This window comes from Ranitomeya variabilis, chromosome 5 (genome assembly GCF_051348905.1).
Source record: "Ranitomeya variabilis isolate aRanVar5 chromosome 5, aRanVar5.hap1, whole genome shotgun sequence".
Taxonomy (NCBI): Eukaryota; Metazoa; Chordata; class Amphibia; order Anura; family Dendrobatidae; genus Ranitomeya; species Ranitomeya variabilis.
This window is the reverse complement of record NC_135236.1, coordinates 3,168,533-3,190,660: the sequence shown is the minus strand read 5'-3', so window position 1 is coordinate 3,190,660 and position 22,128 is coordinate 3,168,533. Positions and strand designations below refer to the sequence as shown.

The 22,128-nt window shown below is 59.2% G+C and overlaps 1 protein-coding gene across 1 annotated transcript in view; it reads right to left on the bottom strand.

Annotated features, from left to right (window-relative positions):
- DVL2 (dishevelled segment polarity protein 2) overlaps positions 1-16,227 on the bottom strand; it is a 29,852-nt gene extending 13,625 nt beyond the window's left edge. Inside the window, exons 1-10 of the mRNA XM_077261452.1 lie at positions 15,910-16,227; positions 8,931-9,000; positions 6,869-7,017; positions 6,667-6,773; positions 6,076-6,202; positions 2,662-2,752; positions 2,163-2,232; positions 1,913-2,052; positions 1,183-1,259; positions 1,008-1,075 (exon numbers count right to left, since the gene is read on the bottom strand). Coding sequence (XP_077117567.1) covers positions 1,008-1,075; positions 1,183-1,259; positions 1,913-2,052; positions 2,163-2,232; positions 2,662-2,752; positions 6,076-6,202; positions 6,667-6,773; positions 6,869-7,017; positions 8,931-9,000; positions 15,910-16,070 — 1,060 coding nt within the window. The 5' untranslated portion in view covers positions 16,071-16,227. The remainder of the gene's footprint in view (positions 1-1,007; positions 1,076-1,182; positions 1,260-1,912; positions 2,053-2,162; positions 2,233-2,661; positions 2,753-6,075; positions 6,203-6,666; positions 6,774-6,868; positions 7,018-8,930; positions 9,001-15,909) is intronic.
- Between the last annotated feature and the right edge of the window lie 5,901 nt (positions 16,228-22,128).

Below are 22,128 nucleotides of genomic sequence, written 5' to 3'. Positions count from 1 at the left end.
AGGACAAGCAGTATGAGGTGGAACGAGTCTAGCAATCTTAAGACCTACAGGCCGATCGCCTAATGAGGTAGTTCTATCTGCGATGTCAGCAGTTGGGGGGGGATCTCGGTGGGTCCAGCGGCCCCTCGTAGAAGGTGGGATTCTGTTATGCGTCTGGACTCAACCCCATGATCCTGTGTTCGGTGGTCGGCGTCTCTTTCCGCTCAGCCACAACAGATTCACCTTTTCTTCATTCTTTGTTTCTCAGTTTTGGGTAACAGGCGTTTTTCATTTATTCTGTTTGTCTGCCCTATCACCTCTCGGGGGCAGCTGTTTATACCTTCCCCAGCTGGTGTTTCCTGCTGGTGATACTTTGTTGGATTCATTCACTTTGTTGTAGGTTATGTTGGTTGCAGCGGTTTTGTGTGCGATTCCTTTATTCCTAGGGGAATTGCTACTCTAGCGATCCTAGGAGAGAAAGGGGGGTGCCAAGCAAACTGAAGGCCGAGGCGGAGGAGGTAGAGAAGGGGGAGGTACCAAGCAAACTGAGGGACGAAGAGGAGGAGGTAGAGATGGAGGAGGTGGCAGGCAAACTGAAGGCCGAGGCGGAGGAGGTAGAGAAGGGGGAGGTACCAAGCAAACTGAAGGCCGAGGCGGAGGAGGTAGAGAAGTGGGAGGTGCCAGGCAAAATGAGGGACGAAGCGGAGGAGGTAGAGATGGAGGAGGTGACAGGCAAAATGAGGGACGAAGCAGAGGAGGTAGAGATGGGGGAGGTGGCAGGCAAACTGAAGGCCGAGGAGGTAGAGAAGGGGGAGGCGGCAGGCAAACTAAAGGCCGAGGAGAATGAGGTGGAGCCGGCGCAACAAACTAAGGGCCGAGGCAGAGGAGAAAGGGGAGGCAGCACGGCAAACAAAAGGGACAAGGTGGAGGAGAAACAGGAAGTGGTGCAACAAACTGAGGGCTACGGCAGACGAGAAGGGAGAGGCAGCTCGACAAACCGAGGGCTGACTGAGTGGGGTGGCACTTACTGCGTGGCAGTGTGAAGTAACCCTGTGGAGAAGGATCCCAGCACTTCGCAACAGTCAATACAATTGGCCTGAAAGAGAATCACAGGAATGTTTCAGACACCTACCTGCCTGCCCTGACCCCACACCCCCAAACCCTGTACACCCACTGCCCACCACCTCGTGCTGGCTCTCTTACCCGGGTTTATGGACGATGTCTCGCAGGACCCGCACCGCGTCATCATTGCTCATGTTCTCAAAGTTAATGTCATTCACCTGCACGAGATGCCAGATCTCATCGAGGGATGTAAAGACGGGCGGAGCAAGGCGAAGAGCGCGGAAGGACAGACGGAGGGAGGCGCGGAAAGATGGACGGAGGGAGGTGCGAAAGGACGGGAGGCGTGAAAAGATGGAGGGAGGTGCGAAAGGACTAAGGGAGGGAGGCGCGGAAAGATGGACGGAGGGAGACGCGGAAAGACGGACGGAGGGAGGCGCGGAAAGACGGACGGAGGGAGGCGCGGAAAGACGGACGGAGGGAGGAGCGGAAAGACGGACGGAGGGAGGAGCGGAAAGACGGACGGAGGGAGGAGCGGAAAGACGGACGGAGGGAGGAGCGGAAAGACGGACGGAGGGAGGAGCGGAAAGACGGACGGAGGGAGGAGCGGAAAGACGGACGAAGGGGGACGCGGAAGAAAGAGGAGAGGCGAGGCTGGCAGGTCGGAAGGGTTAGAATTGGTGGGGGGGGTAGATAATTGTTGGGGGGGAGTGGATAATTGGTGTAGGGGGGGGGGGGGGGGGAGTAGATAAATGGTGTAGGGGGGAGGAGGGGAGGGTGTAGGGAAAGGGGAGTAGATAATTGGTGGGGGCGCCAAGATGGGGATGGGGGGGTCAGAAGGATGCCAGCGTGGGGAGAGAGACTGTGTGCTCACCTGCAGCAGCATGTCCCCTGGCTCAATCCTCCCATCAGCTGCCACAGCTCCACCCTTCATAATGGATCCAATGTAGATGCCTCCGTCCCCGCGCTCGTTACTCTGCCCCACGATGGAGATGCCCAAGAAGTTGTATTTCTCTGTGAACACAATGAGGAAATATCAGAGAGAAGCACCGAGTACACAACCGCACCCACCACATACACGAGACCCCTGCTGGCAGCCCCCACACCACATAGACTCCTCTCACCCATATTCAGAGTCACTGTAATGATGTTCAGGGACATGGTGGAGTCGGTCACACTGCTGAGCGAGGAGGCCTGAAAGACAGAACAGCAGCGGTTATGGAAGAGCGTGGGGCAGGGGCACAGGGGCTATGGAGGAGCGCGGGGCAGGGGCTACGGGGGAGCGCGGGGCAGGGGCTACGGGGGAGCGCGGGGCAGGGGCTACGGGGGAGCGCGGGGCAGGGGCTACGGGGGAGCGCGGGGCAGGGGCTACGGGGGAGCGCGGGGCAGGGGCTACGGGGGAGCGCGGGGCAGGGGCTACGGGGGAGCGCGGGGCAGGGGCTACGGGGGAGCGCGGGGCAGGGGCTACGGGGGAGCGCGGGGCAGGGGCTACGGGGGAGCGCGGGGCAGGGGCTACGGGGGAGCGCGGGGCAGGGGCTACGGGGGAGCGCGGGGCAGGGGCTACGGGGGAGCGCGGGGCAGGGGCTACAGAGGGGCCCAGCGGCCTCATCACACTCTGCTCACCCTCTCAAGGCGCGGGGGGCGCTGCTTACGCCTCCGGCGGTGACGCTTCAGCAGACGAGATGCGCTGCTCTGTTCGGTGGAGCTGCTGAACCTAAACATCATGGAACAAGAGACCCCATAAAAAGGATGGTACAGGATCACATGATCAGAGCCCCCATATACACAGGACACAGAGCCCCCCTACATACACAGGACACAACCCCCCCCCCTACATACATACACAGGACACACAGCCCCCGCCCCTACATACACAGGACACACAGCCCCCCCCTACATACACAGGACACACAGCCCCGGCCCCCCCTACATACTCAGGACACACAGCCCCCCCTACATACACTGGACACACAGCCCCCCTACATACACTGGACACACAGCCCCCGCCCCTACATACACAGGACACAGAGCCCCCGCCCCTACATACACAGGACTCACAGCCCCCCTACATACACAGGACACACAGCCCCCCTACATACACAGGACACACAGCCCCCGCCCCTACATACACAGGACACACAGCCCCCGCCCCTACATACACAGGACACACAGCCCCCGCCCCTACATACACAGGACACACAGCCCCCGCCCCTACATACACAGGACACACAGCCCCCGCCCCTACATACACAGGACACACAGCCCCGGCCCCCCCTACATACTCAGGACACACAGCCCCCCCTACATACACTGGACACACAGCCCCCCTACATACACTGGACACACAGCCCCCGCCCCTACATACACAGGACACAGAGCCCCCGCCCCTACATACACAGGACTCACAGCCCCCCTACATACACAGGACACACAGCCCCCGCCCCTACATACACAGGACACACAGCCCCCGCCCCTACATACACAGGACACACAGCCCCCGCCCCTACATACACAGGACACACAGCCCCCGCCCCTACATACACAGGACACACAGCCCCCGCCCCTACATACACAGGACACACAGCCCCCGCCCCTACATACACAGGACACACAGCCCCCGCCCCTACATACACAGGACACACAGCCCCCGCCCCTACATACACAGGACACACAGCCCCCGCCCCTACATACACAGGACACACAGCCCCCGCCCCTACATACACAGGACACACAGCCCCCGCCCCTACATACACAGGACACACAGCCCCCGCCCCTACATACACAGGACACACAGCCCCCGCCCCTACATACACAGGACACACAGCCCCCGCCCCTACATACACAGGACACACAGCCCCCGCCCCTACATACACAGGACACACAGCCCCCGCCCCTACATACACAGGACACACAGCCCCCGCCCCTACATACACAGGACACACAGCCCCCGCCCCTACATACACAGGACACACAGCCCCCGCCCCTACATACACAGGACACACAGCCCCCGCCCCTACATACACAGGACACACAGCCCCCGCCCCTACATACACAGGACACACAGCCCCCGCCCCTACATACACAGGACACACAGCCCCCGCCCCTACATACACAGGACACACAGCCCCCGCCCCTACATACACAGGACACACAGCCCCCGCCCCTACATACACAGGACACACAGCCCCCGCCCCTACATACACAGGACACACAGCCCCCGCCCCTACATACACAGGACACACAGCCCCCGCCCCTACATACACAGGACACACAGCCCCCGCCCCTACATACACAGGACACACAGCCCCCGCCCCTACATACACAGGACACACAGCCCCCGCCCCTACATACACAGGACACACAGCCCCCGCCCCTACATACACAGGACACACAGCCCCCGCCCCTACATACACAGGACACACAGCCCCCGCCCCTACATACACAGGACACACAGCCCCCGCCCCTACATACACAGGACACACAGCCCCCGCCCCTACATACACAGGACACACAGCCCCCGCCCCTACATACACAGGACACACAGCCCCCGCCCCTACATACACAGGACACACAGCCCCCGCCCCTACATACACAGGACACACAGCCCCCGCCCCTACATACACAGGACACACAGCCCCCGCCCCTACATACACAGGACACACAGCCCCCGCCCCTACATACACAGGACACACAGCCCCCGCCCCTACATACACAGGACACACAGCCCCCGCCCCTACATACACAGGACACACAGCCCCCGCCCCTACATACACAGGACACACAGCCCCCGCCCCTACATACACAGGACACACAGCCCCCGCCCCTACATACACAGGACACACAGCCCCCGCCCCTACATACACAGGACACACAGCCCCCGCCCCTACATACACAGGACACACAGCCCCCGCCCCTACATACACAGGACACACAGCCCCCGCCCCTACATACACAGGACACACAGCCCCCGCCCCTACATACACAGGACACACAGCCCCCGCCCCTACATACACAGGACACACAGCCCCCGCCCCTACATACACAGGACACACAGCCCCCGCCCCTACATACACAGGACACACAGCCCCCGCCCCTACATACACAGGACACACAGCCCCCGCCCCTACATACACAGGACACACAGCCCCCGCCCCTACATACACAGGACACACAGCCCCCGCCCCTACATACACAGGACACACAGCCCCCGCCCCTACATACACAGGACACACAGCCCCCGCCCCTACATACACAGGACACACAGCCCCCGCCCCTACATACACAGGACACACAGCCCCCGCCCCTACATACACAGGACACACAGCCCCCGCCCCTACATACACAGGACACACAGCCCCCGCCCCTACATACACAGGACTCACAGCCCCCGCCCCTACATACACAGGACACAGAGCCCCCGCCCCTACATACACAGGACACAGAGCCCCCGCCCCTACATACACAGGACACACAGCCCCCGCCCCTACATACACAGGACACACAGCCCCCGCCCCTACATACACAGGACACACAGCCCCCGCCCCTACATACACAGGACACAGAGCCCCCGCCCCTACATACACAGGACACAGAGCCCCCGCCCCTACATACACAGGACACACAGCCCCCGCCCCTACATACACAGGACACACAGCCCCCGCCCCTACATACACAGGACACACAGCCCCCCTACATACACAGGACACACAGCCCCCGCCCCTACATACACAGGACACACAGCCCCCGCCCCTACATACACAGGACACACAGCCCCCGCCCCTACATACACAGGACACACAGCCCCCGCCCCTACATACACAGGACAGAGCCCCCCCTACATACACAGGACTCACAGCCCCCCCTACATACAGAGGACACACAGCCCCCTTACATACACAGGACACACAGCTCCCCCCTACAAACACAGGACACACAGCCCCCCTACATACACAGGACACACAGCCCCCCTACATACACAGGACACACAGCCCCCCTACATACACAGGACACACAGCCCCCCACACACGGGGGTCGCACCTGCTCATGGCATCCTCTTCCTCAGAGTCACAGATGCTGGTCTCTATCTCACTGGTCAGGAGGGTGGAGGACGACTCGTATCCAGAGAGGTGACGCTCTCCACGGCCATTCAGGGCCCGACCACCGCCTGCAACACGACCAACACCGATCACAGGGGGGAGACCCTATACAGAATGTGCAAGACCTCCCCCTGCCCGGCAGAAAGAGCGCGCGCCTCCCCCTGCCCGGCAGAAAGAGCGCGCGCCTCCCCCTGCCCGGCAGAAAGAGCGCGCGCCTCCCCCTGCCCGGCAGAAAGAGCGCGCGCCTCCCCCTGCCCGGCAGAAAGAGCGCGCGCCTCCCCCTGCCCGGCAGAAAGAGCGCGCGCCTCCCCCTGCCCGGCAGAAAGAGCGCGCGCCTCCCCCTGCCCGGCAGAAAGAGCGCGCGCCTCCCCCTGCCCGGCAGAAAGAGCGCGCGCCTCCCCCTGCCCGGCAGAAAGAGCGCGCGCCTCCCCCTGCCCGGCAGAAAGAGCGCGCGTCTCTCCACACACCCCCATAATACGCACGTCATCCACATCGCCTCCGGCCTAGGGATGCATGCTCATGATGCCCTCACCTTGGTCCCCGCTCTCTCTCCGCCGCGGCCGCTCTCGCCGTACGGACACCACAGACTCGGTCTCGGTCTCCTGGTCCAGGTTCTCAGCACTGTCGCACACGTTAGGACTAAGACATAAAAATAATATTTACCTATAATGATATTTCCCCGCGGTGCAGGAAGGGGCGGAAAGGGCAGGCGAGGCAAGGGGGGACACACTCACTGGAAGGAGGGAGGCCGGGAATCCCCAATGCCGCTGGTTCTCTCCGCAGGCGGTGGGGGGAGTGGAGGAGGAAGCGGGGACGGTTCAGGCCGCAGGTCTGGAGGAGGGGGAGGAGCCTGCTCAGGAGGCGTGTTCTCAGCGGACACCAACTACCAGGAAAAAGGTATATGATGTCACAGACCCAGTGGTCCACAGCATTCCCACCGCACCCCCGACAGCCACAGCCAGAGAAATCCCACCGCACCCAACAGCCAAAGCCGGAGCAATCCCACCGCACAACCGACAGCCACAGCAATCCCACTGCAACCCCGACAGCCACAGCAATCCCACTGCAACCCCGACAGCCACAGCCGGAGCAATCCCACCGCACCCCCCGACAGCCACAGCCAGAGAAATCCCACCGCACCCAACAGCCAAAGCCGGAGCAATCCCACCGCACAACCGACAGCCACAGCAATCCCACTGCAACCCCGACAGCCACAGCAATCCCACTGCAACCCCGACAGCCACAGCAATCCCACTGCAACCCCGACAGCCACAGCCGGAGCAATCCCACCGCACCCCCCGACAGCCACAGCCGGAGCAATCCCACTGCACCCCCGACAGCCACAGCCGGAGCAATCCCACCGCACCCCCCGACAGCCACAGCCGGAGCAATCCCACCGCACCCCCCGACAGCCACAGCCGGAGCAATCCCACCGCACCCCCCCGACAGCCACAGCCGGAGCAATCCCACCGCACCCCCCGACAGCCACAGCCGGAGCAATCCCAAGGCACCCCCGACAGCCACAGCCGGAGCAATCCCACCGCACCCCCGACAGCCACAGCCGGAGCAATCCCACCGCACCCCCGACAGCCACAGCCGGAGCAATCCCACCGCACCCCCGACAGCCACAGCCGGAGCAATCCCACCGCACCCCCGACAGCCACAGCCGGAACAATCCCACCGCACCCCCGACAGCCACAGCCAGAGCAATCCCACCGCACCCCCGACAGCCACAGCCGGAGCAATCCCACCGCACCCCCGACAGCCACAGCCGGAGAAATCCCACTGCACCCCCGACAGCCACAGCCGGAGCAATCCCACCGCACCCCCGACAGCCACAGCAACCCCACCCGACAGCCACAGCAACCCCACCGCACCTCCGACAGCCACAGCAATCCCACCGCACCCCCGACAGCCACAGCCGGAGCAATCCCACTGAACCACCGACAGCCACAGCCAGAGCAATCCCACCGCACCCCCGACAGCCACAGCCGGAGAAATCCCACTGCACCCCCGACAGCCACAGCCAGAGCAATCCCACCGCACCCCCGACAGCCACAGCCAGAGCAATCCCACCGCACCCCCGACAGCCACAGCCGGAGAAATCCCACCGCACCCCCGACAGCCACAGCCGGAGAAATCCCACTGCACCCCCGACAGCCACAGCCGGAGCAATCCCACCGCACCCCCGACAGCCACAGCCGGAGAAATCCCACTGCACCCCCGACAGCCACAGCCGGAGCAATCCCACCGCACCCCCGACAGCCACAGCCGGAGCAATCCCACCGCACCCCCGACAGCCACAGCCGGAGCAATCCCACCGCACCCCCGACAGCCACAGCCGGAGCAATCCCACCGCACCCCCGACAGCCACAGCCGGAGCAATCCCACCGCACCCCCGACAGCCACAGCCGGAGCAATGCCACCGCACCCCCGACAGCCACAGCCGGAGCAATCCCACCGCACCCCCGACAGCCACAGCCGGAGAAATCCCACCGCACCCCCGACAGCCACAGCCAGAGAAATCCCACCGCACCCCCGACAGCCACAGCCGGAGCAATCCCACCGCACCCCCGACAGCCACAGCCGGAGCAATCCCACCGCACCCCCGACAGCCACAGCCGGAGAAATCCCACCGCACCCCCGACAGCCACAGCCGGAGAAATCCCACCGCACCCCCGACAGCCACAGCCGGAGAAATCCCACCGCACCCCCGACAGCCACAGCCAGAGAAATCCCACCGCACCCCCGACACCTGAAGAAATTCCACCACATAGATGTCTCAAGCACACTTACCCACGATACTACACGACCATTGAAACACGGCAGCTTAGCATTATCATCGGAGATCTCCTCCTTCACCACCCTACAGGGTCACAGAGAGATCATCAAAAGATGGCGTCCAAGGGGGCGGAGCCACCACGTGACCAGGCAAATACCAGACATCAAATCAACAAGAAGGGGTGAGCAGGCGGGAAAGGAGGAGCAGGCGGGAGAGGAAGAGGGGAGATGAGGAGATAGGAGAGGACGAGGAGAGGACGAGGAGACAGGAGAGGACGAGGAGACAGGAGAGGACGAGGAGACAGGAGAGGACGAGGAGACAGGAGAGGACGAGGGGATGAGGAGGGATACAGGGGTAGGATGGAGGAGGGATACAGGGGGGGGAGGAAGGAGGGGGGAGAGGAGGGATACGGGGGGGAGGAGGAGGGATACGGGGGGGGAGGAGGAGGGATACGGGGGGGGGAGGAGGAGGGATACGGGGGGGGAGGAGGAGGGATACGGGGGGGGAGGAGGAGGGATACGGGGGGGGAGGAATACGGGGGGGGAGGAATACGGGGGGGGAGGAATACGGGGGGGGGGAGGAGGAGGGATACGGGGGGGGAGGAGGAGGGATACGGGGGGGGGAGGAGGGATACGGGGGGGGAGGAATACGGGGGGGGGAGGAGGAGGGATACGGGGGGGAGGAGGAGGGATACGGGGGGGGAGGAGGAGGGATACGGGGGGGGAGGAGGAGGGATACGGGGGGGGGGAGGAGGAGGGATACGGGGGGGGAGGAGGAGGGATACGGGGGGGGAGGAGGAGGGATACGGGGGGGGAGGAGGAGGGATACGGGGGGGAGGAGGAGGGATACGGGGGGGGAGGAGGAGGGATACGGGGGGGGAGGAGGAGGGATACGGGGGGGGAGGAGGAGGGATACGGGGGGGGAGGAGGAGGGATACGGGGGGGGAGGAGGAGGGATACGGGGGGGGAGGAGGAGGGATACGGGGGGGGAGGAGGAGGGATACGGGGGGAGGAGGAGGGATACGGGGGGGAGGAGGAGGGATACGGGGGGGAGGAGGAGGGATACGGGGGGGGAGGAGGAGGGATACGGGGGGGGAGGAGGAGGGATACGGGGGGGGAGGAGGAGGGATACGGGGGGGGAGGAGGAGGGATACGGGGGGGGAGGAGGAGGGATACGGGGGGGGAGGAGGAGGGATACGGGGGGGAGGAGGGGGGATACGGGGGGGAGGAGGGGGGATACGGGGGGATACGGGGGGATACGGGGGGGAGGAGGGGGGATACGGGGGGAGGAGGGGGGGGAGGAGGGATACGGGGGGGAGGGGGGGAGGAGGGATACGGGGGGGAGGAGGAGGGATACGGGAGGGATACGGGAGGGGGGGAGGAGGAGGGATACGGGAGGGGGGGAGGAGGAGGGATACGGGAGGGGGGGAGGAGGAGGGATACGGGAGGGGGGGAGGAGGAGGGATACGGGAGGGGGGGGAGGAGGAGGGATACGGGAGGGGGGGAGGAGGAGGGATACGGGAGGGGGGGAGGAGGAGGGATACGGGAGGGGGGGGGAGGAGGGATACGGGAGGGGGGGAGGAGGAGGGATACGGGAGGGGGGGGAGGAGGAGGGATACGGGAGGGGGGGGAGGAGGAGGGATACGGGAGGGGGGGAGGAGGAGGGATACGGGAGGGGGGGGAGGAGGAGGGATACGGGAGGGGGGGGAGGAGGAGGGATACGGGAGGGGGGGGGAGGAGGAGGGATACGGGAGGGGGGGGAGGAGGAGGGATACGGGAGGGGGGGGAGGAGGAGGGATACGGGAGGGGGGGGAGGAGGAGGGATACGGGAGGGGGGGGAGGAGGGATACGGGAGGGGGGGGAGGAGGAGGGATACGGGAGGGGGGGGAGGAGGAGGGATACGGGAGGGGGGGAGGAGGAGGGATACGGGAGGGGGGGGAGGAGGAGGGATACGGGAGGGGGGGGAGGAGGAGGGATACGGGAGGGGGGGGAGGAGGAGGGATACGGGAGGGGGGGGAGGAGGAGGGATACGGGAGGGGGGGGAGGAGGAGGGATACGGGAGGGGGGGGAGGAGGAGGGATACGGGAGGGGGGGGAGGAGGAGGGATACGGGAGGGGGGGGGAGGAGGAGGGATACGGGAGGGGGGGGGGAGGAGGAGGGATACGGGAGGGGGGGAGGAGGAGGGATACGGGAGGGGGGGGAGGAGGAGGGATACGGGAGGGGGGGGAGGAGGAGGGATACGGGAGGGGGGGGAGGAGGAGGGATACGGGAGGGGGGGGAGGAGGAGGGATACGGGAGGGGGGGGAGGAGGAGGGATACGGGAGGGGGGGGAGGAGGAGGGATACGGGAGGGGGGGGAGGAGGAGGGATACGGGAGGGGGGGGAGGAGGAGGGATACGGGAGGGGGGGGAGGAGGAGGGATACGGGAGGGGGGGGAGGAGGAGGGATACGGGAGGGGGGGGAGGAGGAGGGATACGGGAGGGGGGGAGGAGGAGGGATACGGGAGGGGGGGGAGGAGGAGGGATACGGGAGGGGGGGGAGGAGGAGGGATACGGGAGGGGGGGGAGGAGGAGGGATACGGGGGGGGGGAGGAGGAGGGATACGGGAGGGGGGGGAGGAGGAGGGATACGGGAGGGGGGGGAGGAGGAGGGATACGGGAGGGGGGGGAGGAGGAGGGATACGGGAGGGGGGGGAGGAGGAGGGATACGGGAGGGGGGGGAGGAGGAGGGATACGGGAGGGGGGGGAGGAGGAGGGATACGGGAGGGGGGGGAGGAGGAGGGATACGGGAGGGGGGGAGGAGGAGGGATACGGGAGGGGGGGGAGGAGGAGGGATACGGGAGGGGGGGGGAGGAGGAGGGATACGGGAGGGGGGGGAGGAGGAGGGATACGTGAGGGGGGGGAGGAGGAGGGATACGTGAGGGGGGGAGGAGGAGGGATACGTGAGGGGGGGAGGAGGAGGGATACGTGAGGGGGGGAGGAGGAGGGATACGTGAGGGGGGGAGGAGGAGGGATACGTGAGGGGGGGAGGAGGAGGGATACGTGAGGGGGGGAGGAGGAGGGATACGTGAGGGGGGAGGAGGAGGGATACGTGAGGGGGGGAGGAGGAGGGATACGTGAGGGGGGGAGGAGGAGGGATACGTGAGGGGGGGAGGAGGAGGGATACGTGAGGGGGGGAGGAGGAGGGATACGTGAGGGGGGGAGGAGGAGGGATACGTGAGGGGGGAGGAGGAGGGATACGTGAGGGGGGAGGAGGAGGGATACGGGGGGGAGGAGGAGGGATACGGGGGGGAGGAGGAGGGATACGGGGGGGAGGAGGAGGGATACGGGGGGAGGAGGAGGGATACGGGGGGGAGGAGGAGGGATACGGGGGGGAGGAGGAGGGATACGGGGGGGAGGAGGAGGGATACGGGGGGGAGGAGGAGGGATACGGGGGGGAGGAGGAGGGATACGGGGGGGAGGAGGAGGGATACGGGGGGAGGAGGAGGGATACGGGGGGGAGGAGGAGGGATACGGGGGGGAGGAGGAGGGATACGGGGGGGAGGAGGAGGGATACGGGGGGGAGGAGGAGGGATACGGGGGGGAGGAGGGATACGGGGGGGAGGAGGAGGGATACGGGGGGGGAGGAGGAGGGATACGGGGGGGAGGAGGAGGGATACGGGGGGGAGGAGGAGGGATACGGGGGGGAGGAGGAGGGATACGGGGGGGAGGAGGAGGGATACGGGGGGGAGGAGGAGGGATACGGGGGGGAGGAGGAGGGATACGGGGGGGAGGAGGAGGGATACGGGGGGGAGGAGGAGGGATACGGGGGGGAGGAGGAGGGATACGGGGGGGAGGAGGAGGGATACGGGGGGGAGGAGGAGGGATACGGGGGGGAGGAGGCATACGGGGGGGGGGAGGAGGGATACGGGGGGGGGTAGGAGGGATACGGGGGGGAGGAGGAGGGATACGGGGGGGAGGAGGGATACGGGGGGGGAGGAGGAGGGATACGGGGGGGAGGAGGAGGGATACGGGGGGGGAGGAGGGATACGGGGGGGAGGAGGGATACGGGGGGGAGGAGGAGGGATACGGGGGGGGAGGAGGGATACGGGGGGGAGGAGGGATACGGGGGGGAGGAGGGATACGCGGGGGGAGGAGGGATACGCGGGGGGAGGAGGAATACGCGGGGGGGAGGGATGCGGGGGGGGAGGAGGGATACGGGGGGGGAGGAGGGATACGGGGGGGGGAGGAGGGATACGGGGGGGGGAGGAGGGATACGGGGGGGGAGGAGGGATACGGGGGGGGAGGAGGGATACGGGGGGGGAGGAGGGATACGGGGGGGAGGAGGGATACGGGGGGAGGAGGAGGGATACGGGGGGAGGAGGAGGGATACGGGGGGAGGAGGAGGGATACGGGGGGAGGAGGAGGGATACGGGGGGGGGGAGGAGGGATACGGGGGGGGGAGGAGGGATACGGGGGGGGGGGAGGAGGGATACGGGGGGGAGGAGGGATGGGGGGGGGAGGAGGGATACGGGGGGGGGGGGAGGAGGGATACGGGGGGGGGAGGAGGGATACGGGGGGGAGGAGGGATACGGGGGGGGAGGAGGGATACGGGGGGGGAGGAGGGATACGGGGGGGAGGAGGGATACGGGGGGGGGAGGAGGGATATGGGGGGAGGAGGGATACGGGGGGGAGGAGGGATACGGGGGGGAGGAGGGATACGGGGGGGAGGAGGGATACGGGGGGGAGGAAGGATACGGGGGGGAGGAAGGATACGGGGGGGGAGGAGGGATACGGGGGGGGGAGGAGGGATACGGGGGGGGGAGGAGGGATACGGGGGGGAGGAGGAGGGATACGGGGGGGAGGAGGAGGGATACGGGGGGGAGGAGGAGGGATACGGGGGGGAGGAGGAGGGATACGGGGGGGGAGGAGGAGGGATACGGGGGGGGAGGAGGAGGGATACGGGGGGGAGGAGGAGGGATACGGGGGGGGGAGGAGGGATACGGGGGGGGAGGAGGGATACGGGGGGGGAGGAGGGATACGGGGGGGAGGAGGGATACGCGGGGGGAGGAGGGATGCGGGGGGGAGGGATGCGGGGGGGGGGGGGGGAGGGATGCGGGGGGGGGAGGAGGGATACGGGGGGGGGAGGAGGGATACGGGGGGGGGAGGAGGGATACGGGGGGGGAGGAGGGATACGGGGGGGGAGGAGGGATACGGGGGGGGAGGAGGGATACGGGGGGGGGGGAGGAGGGATACGGGGGGGAGGAGGAGGGATACGGGGGGGAGGAGGAGGGATACGGGGGGGAGGAGGAGGGATACGGGGGGGAGGAGGAGGGATACGGGGGGGGAGGAGGAGGGATACGGGGGGAGGAGGAGGGATACGGGGGGAGGAGGAGGGATACGGGGGGGGGAGGAGGGATACGGGGGGGGGAGGAGGGATACGGGGGGGGGAGGAGGGATACGGGGGGGGGGGAGGAGGGATACGGGGGGGAGGAGGGATACGGGGGGGGAGGAGGGATACGGGGGGAGGAGGGATACGGGGGGGAGGAAGGATACGGGGGGGAGGAAGGATACGGGGGGGGAGGAGGGATACGGGGGGGGGAGGAGGGATACGGGGGGAGGAGGGATACGGGGGGGGAGGAGGAGGGATACGGGGGGGGAGGAGGGATACGGGGGGGGAGGAGGAGGGATACGGGGGGGAGGAGGAGGGATACGGGGGGGAGGAGGAGGGATACGGGGGGGAGGAGGGATACGGGGGGGAAGAAGGATACGGGGGGGAAGAAGGATACGGGGGGGAAGAAGGATACGGGGGGGAAGAAGGATACGGGGGGGAGGAAGGATACGGGGGGGAGGAAGGATACGGGGGGGGGAGGAGGGATACGGGGGGGGGAGGAGGGATACGGGGGGAGGAGGGATACGGGGGGGGACGAGGAGGGATACGGGGGGGGGAGGAGGAGGGATACGGGGGGGGAGGAGGAGGGATACGGGGGGGAGGAGGAGGGATACGGGGGGAGGAGGAGGGATACGGGGGGGAGGAGGAGGGATACGGGGGGGAGGAGGAGGGATACGGGGGGGGAGGAGGAGGGATACGGGGGGGAGGAGGAGGGATACGGGGAGGAGGAGGAGGGATACGGGGGGGAGGAGGAGGGATACGGGGGGGAGGAGGAGGGATACGGGGGGGAGGAGGAGGGATACGGGGGGGGGGAGGAGGGATACGGGGGGGGGGGAGGAGGGATACGGGGGGGGAGGAGGAGGGATACGGGGGGGGAGGAGGAGGGATACGGGGGGGAGGAGGAGGGATACGGGGGGGAGGAGGAGGGATACGGGGGGGGAGGAGGAGGGATACGGGGGGGGGGGAGGAGGAGGGATACGGGGGGGGGGGAGGAGGGATACGGGGGGGAGGAGGAGGGATACGGGGGGGAGGAGGGATACGGGGGGGAGGAGGGATACGGGGGGGAGGAGGGATACGGGGGGGAGGAGGGATACGGGGGGGAGGAGGGATACGGGGGGGGAGGAGGGATACGGGGGGAGGAGGGATACGGGGGGAGGAGGGATACGGGGGGGGAGGGATACGGGGGGGGGAGGAGGAGGGATACGGGGGGGAGGAGGAGGGATACGGGGGGGAGGAGGAGGGATACGGGGGGGAGGAGGAAGAGGAGGGATACGGGGGGGAGGAGGAAGAGGAGGGATACGGGGGGGAGGAGGAGGAGGGATACGAGGGGGAGGAGGAGGGATACGGGGGGGAGGAGGAGGGATACGTTGGGGGAGGAGGAGGGATACGGGGGGGAGGAGGAGGGATACGGGGGGGAGGAGGAGGAGGGATACAGGGGGAGGGGGGATAAAGGGGGAGGAGGGGATACAGGGGGGAGGAGGGATACAGAGGGAGGGGGGATACAGGGGGAGGAGGGGGGGATACAGGGGGGGGGGATACAGGCGGTATATAGATGGTTTAGGGCGGTATATAGAGGGTGTGGGGGGATACAGCGTTCGGTTGAGGAGACGTAAGCAGTTCCGGTACCCGAAGTCCTGGTCCATGGCTTTGAAGAAATACTTCGCGTGTCCCCGTCCGAGCGCCGCCTTGAAGTCCCGCAGGCGGATGTCGGAGGCCTGCACGGGCACCTTCACCAGGTACGGCGTCTCCTCCTCGTCCAGGTGGTAGATCACCTTGGTCTCCGCCATCGTGCGGCCTAGAGGAGCCCAAAGCCGCGGACTCGAGTACCTGCAGCAGCGCCGCGTCCGGGGACCTACGTCTGACGTCACAGCGTACACGCTGGAGGAAGAGAAAACACGCAGTAAACACGCCCCCTCGCATCTAACCCCGCCTCCGTGCCCTGCAGGGATCCGCCCACCGCGCTGACGGCCACTATGTGTAACGAGAAATCTCCGCCCACAACACTGAAGCCACACCCACATAGAGAAACACGCCCACTGTACACTGCACCATATAATAACAGTACTGTCCTCATATAATATCTGTCCTCCTCATATAATATACCCCAGTATCTGTACTGTCCTCATATAATATACCCCAGTATCTGTACTGTCCTCATATAATATACCCCAGTATCTGTACTGTCCTCATATAATATACCCCAGTATCTGTACTGTCCTCATATAATATACCCCAGTATCTGTACTGTCCTCATATAATATACCCCAGTATCTGTACTGTCCTCATATAATATACCCCCAGTATCTGTACTGTCCTCATATAATATACCCCCAGTATCTGTACTGTCCTCATATAATATACCCCCAGTATCTGTACTGTCCTCATATAATATACCCCAGTATCTGTACTGTCCTCATATAATATACCCCAGTATCTGTACTGTCCTCATATAATATACCCCATTATCTGTACTGTCCTCATATAATATACCCCCAGTATCTGTACTGTCCTCATATAATATACCCCAGTATCTGTACTGTCCTCATATAATATACCCCAGTATCTGTACTGTCCTCATATAATATACCCCCAGTATCTGTACTGTCCTCATATAATATACCCCCAGTATCTGTACTGTCCTCATATAATATACCCCAGTATCTGTACTGTCCTCATATAATATACCCCAGTATCTGTACTGTCCTCATATAATATACCCCATTATCTGTACTGTCCTCATATAATATACCCCCAGTATCTGTACTGTCCTCATAATATACCCCAGTATCTGTACTGTCCTCATATAATATACCCCCAGTATCTGTACTGTCCTCATATAATATACCCCCAGTATCTGTACTGTCCTCATAATATACCCCAGTATCTGTACTGTCCTCATATAATATACCCCAGTATCTGTACTGTCCTCATATAATATACCCCAGTATCTGTACTGTCCTCATATAATATACCCAGTATCTGTACTGTCCTCATAATATACCCAGTATCTGTACTGTCCTCATATAATATACCCCAGTATCTGTACTGTCCTCATATAATATACCCCCAGTATCTGTACTGTCCTCATAATATACCCCAGTATCTGTACTGTCCTCATATAATATACCCCAGTATCTGTACTGTCCTCATATAATATACCCCAGTATCTGTACTGTCCTCATATAATATACCCAGTATCTGTACTGTCCTCATAATATACCCAGTATCTGTACTGTCCTCATATAATATACCCCAGTATCTGTACTGTCCTCATGTAATATACCCCCAGTATCCGTACTGTCCTCATATAATACACCCCAGTATCTGTACTGTCCTCATATAATATACCCCAGTATCTGTACTGTCCTAATATAATATACCCCAGAATCTGTACTGTCCTCATATAATATACCCCAGTATCTGTACTGTCCTCATATAATATACCCCATTATCTGTACTGTCCTCATATAATATACCCCCAGTATCTGTACTGTCCTCATAATATACCCCAGTATCTGTACTGTCCTCATATAATATACCCCCAGTATCTGTACTGTCCTCATATAATATACCCCCAGTATCTGTACTGTCCTCATAATATACCCCAGTATCTGTACTGTCCTCATATAATATACCCCAGTATCTGTACTGTCCTCATATAATATACCCCAGTATCTGTACTGTCCTCATATAATATACCCAGTATCTGTACTGTCCTCATAATATACCCAGTATCTGTACTGTCCTCATATAATATACCCCAGTATCTGTACTGTCCTCATGTAATATACCCCCAGTATCCGTACTGTCCTCATATAATACACCCCAGTATCTGTACTGTCCTCATATAATATACCCCAGTATCTGTACTGTCCTCATATAATACACCCCAGTATCTGTACTGTCCTCATATAATATACCCCCAGTATCTGTACTGTCCTAATATAATATACCCCCAGTATCTGTACTGTCCTCATATAATATACCCCAGTATCTGTACTGTCCTCATATAATATACCCCAGTATCTGCACTGTCCTCATATAATATCTGTACTGTCCTCATATAATATACCCCCAGTATCTGTACTGTCCTCATGTAATATACCCCCAGTATCCGTACTGTCCTCATATAATACACCCCAGTATCTGTACTGTCCTCATATAATATCTGTACTGTCCTCATATAATATACCCCAGTATCTGCACTGTCCTCATATAATATCTGTACTGTCCTCATATAATATACCCCAGTATCTGTACTGTCCTCATGTAATATACCCCCAGTATCCGTACTGTCCTCATATAATACACCCCAGTATCTGTACTGTCCTCATATAATATACCCCAGTATCTGTACTGTCCTAATATAATATACCCCAGTATCTGTACTGTCCTCATATAATATACCCCAGTATCTGCACTGTCCTCATATAATATCTGTACTGTCCTCATATAATATACCCCCAGTATCTGTACTGTCCTCATATAATATACCCCAGTATCTGTACTGTCCTCATATAATATACCCCCAGTATCTGTACTGTCCTCATATAATATACCCCAGTATCTGTACTGTCCTCATATAATATACCCCATTATCTGTAGTGTCCTCATATAATATACCCCAGTATCCGTACTGTCCTCATATAATATACCCCAGTATCTGTACTGTCCTCATATAATATACCCCCAGTATCTGTACTGTCCTCATAATATACCCCAGTATATGTACTGTCCTCATATAATATACCCCAGTATCTGTACTGTCCTCATATAATATACCCCAGTATCTGTACTGTCCTCATATAATATACCCAGTATCTGTACTGTCCTCATAATATACCCAGTATCTGTACTGTCCTCATATAATATACCCCAGTATCTGTACTGTCCTCATGTAATATACCCCCAGTATCCGTACTGTCCTCATATAATACACCCCAGTATCTGTACTGTCCTCATATAATATACCCCAGTATCTGTACTGTCCTAATATAATATACCCCAGTATCTGTACTGTCCTCATATAATATACCCCAGTATCTGTACTGTCCTCATATAATATACCCCAGTATCTGCACTGTCCTCATATAATATCTGTACTGTCCTCATATAATATACCCCCAGTATCTGTACTGTCCTCATATAATATACCCCAGTATCTGTACTGTCCTCATATAATATACCCCATTATCTGTAGTGTCCTCATATAATATACCCCAGTATCTGTACTGTCCTCATATAATATACCCCCAGTATCTGTACTGTCCTCATATAATATACCCCAGTATCTGTACTGTCCTCATATAATATACCCCCAGTATCTGTACTGTCCTCATATAATATACCCAGTATCTGTACTGTCCTCATAATACCCCCAGTATCTGTACTGTCCTCATATAATATACCCCAGTATCTGTACTGTCCTCATATAATATACCCCAGTATCTGTACTGTCCTCATATAATATACCCCCAGTATCTGTACTGTCCTCATATAATATACCCCAGTATCTGTACTGTCCTCATATAATATACCCAGTATCTGTACTGTCCTCATAATACCCCCAGTATCTGTACTGTCCTCATATAATATACCCCAGTATCTGTACTGTCCTCATATAATATACCCCCAGTATCTGTACTGTCCTCATATAATATACCCCCAGTATCTGTACTGTCCTCATATAATATACCCCAGTATCTGTACTGTCCTAATATAATATACCCCAGTATCTGTACTATCGTCATATAATATACCCCAGTATCTGTACTGTCCTCATATAATATACCCCAGTATCTGTACTGTCCTCATATAATATACCCCAGTATCTGTACTGTCCTTATATAATATACCTCCAGTATCTGTACTGTCCTCATATAATATACCCCAGTATCTGTACTGTCCTCATATAATATACCCCAGTATCTGTACTGTCCTCATATAATATACCCCAGTATCTGTACTGTCCTTATATAATATACCCCAGTATCAGTACTGTCCTCATATAATATACCCCAGTATCTGTACTGTCCTCATAATATACCCCAGTATCTGTACTGTCCTCATATAATATACCCCAGTATCTGTACTGTCCTCATATAATATACCCCAGTATCTGTACTGTCCTCATATAATATACCCCAGTATCTGTACTGTCCTCATATAATATACCCCCAGTATCTGTACTGTCCTCATAATATACCCCAGTATCTGTACTATTCTCATATAATATACCGCCAGTATCTGTACTGTCCTCATATAATATACCCCAGTATCTGTACTGTCCTCATATAATATACCCCCAGTATCTGTACTGTCCTCATATAATATACTCCAGTATCTGTACTGTCCTCATATAATATACCCCAGTATCTGTACTGTCCTCATATAATATACCCCCAGTATCTGTACTGTCCTCATATAATATACCCCCAGTATCTGTACTGTCCTCATATAATATACCCCAGTATCTGTACTGTCCTCATATAATATACCCCAGTATCTGTACTGTCCTCATATAATATACCCCAGTATCTGTACTGTCCTCATATAATATACCCCATTATCTGTACTGTCCTCATATAATATACCCCAGTATCTGTACTGTCCTCATATAATATACCCCCAGTATCTGTACTGTCCTCATGTAATATACCCCAGTATCTGTACTGTCCTCATATAATATACCCCCAGTATCTGTACTGTCCTCATATACCCCAGTATCTGTACTGTCCTCATATAATATACCCCCAGTATCTGTACTGTCCTCATATACCCCAGTATCTGTACTGTCCTCATATAATATACCCCAGTATCTGTACTGTCCTCATATAATATACCCCAGTATCTGTACTGTCCTCATATAATATACCCCAGTATCTGTACTGTCCTCATAATATACCCCAGTATCTGTACTGTCCTCATATAATATACCCCAGTATCTGTACTGTCCTCATATAATATACCCCAGTATCTGTACTGTCCTCATATAATATACCCCAGTATCTGTACTGTCCTCATATAATATACCCCCAGTATCTGTACTGTCCTCATATAATATACCCCAGTATCTGTACTGTCCTCATATAATATACCCCAGTATCTGTACTGTCCTCATATAATATACCCCCAGTATCCGTACTGTCCTCATATAATATACCCCCAGTATCCGTACTGTCCTCATATAATATACTCCAGTATCTGTACTGTCCTCATATAATATACCCCAGTATCTGTACTGTCCTCATAATATACCCCCAGTATCTGTACTATTCTCATATAATATACCCCAGTATCTGTACTGTCCTCATATAATATACCCCAGTATCTGTACTGTCCTCATATAATATACCCCCAGTATCCGTACTGTCCTCATATAATATACTCCAGTATCTGTACTGTCCTCATATAATATACCCCAGTATCTGTACTGTCCTCCTAATATACCCCCAGTATCTGTACTGTCCTCATATAATATACCCCAGTATCTGTACTGTCCTCATATACCCCAGTATCTGTACTGTCCTCATATAATATACCCCAGTATCTGTACTGTATCCCAATATAAATCTCCAGTATTTACTATACCCTGTATGTGTACTCATCCCCCATATATGCCCTGTAACTGTACCCCAATATACCCCAGTACCTGTATGGTCCCTATAGAATATACTTCCGTATCTGAATCGTAGCCCCAACATAATATTCTTCCGCATTTGTACCGCACCTCCAATATACCCCAGTATGTGTACTGTACCCCAATATACCTTGTATCTGTACTGTACCCCAATATAATATCCCTCCGTATTATTTATCGTACCCCAATAAAATTATATGTATTAA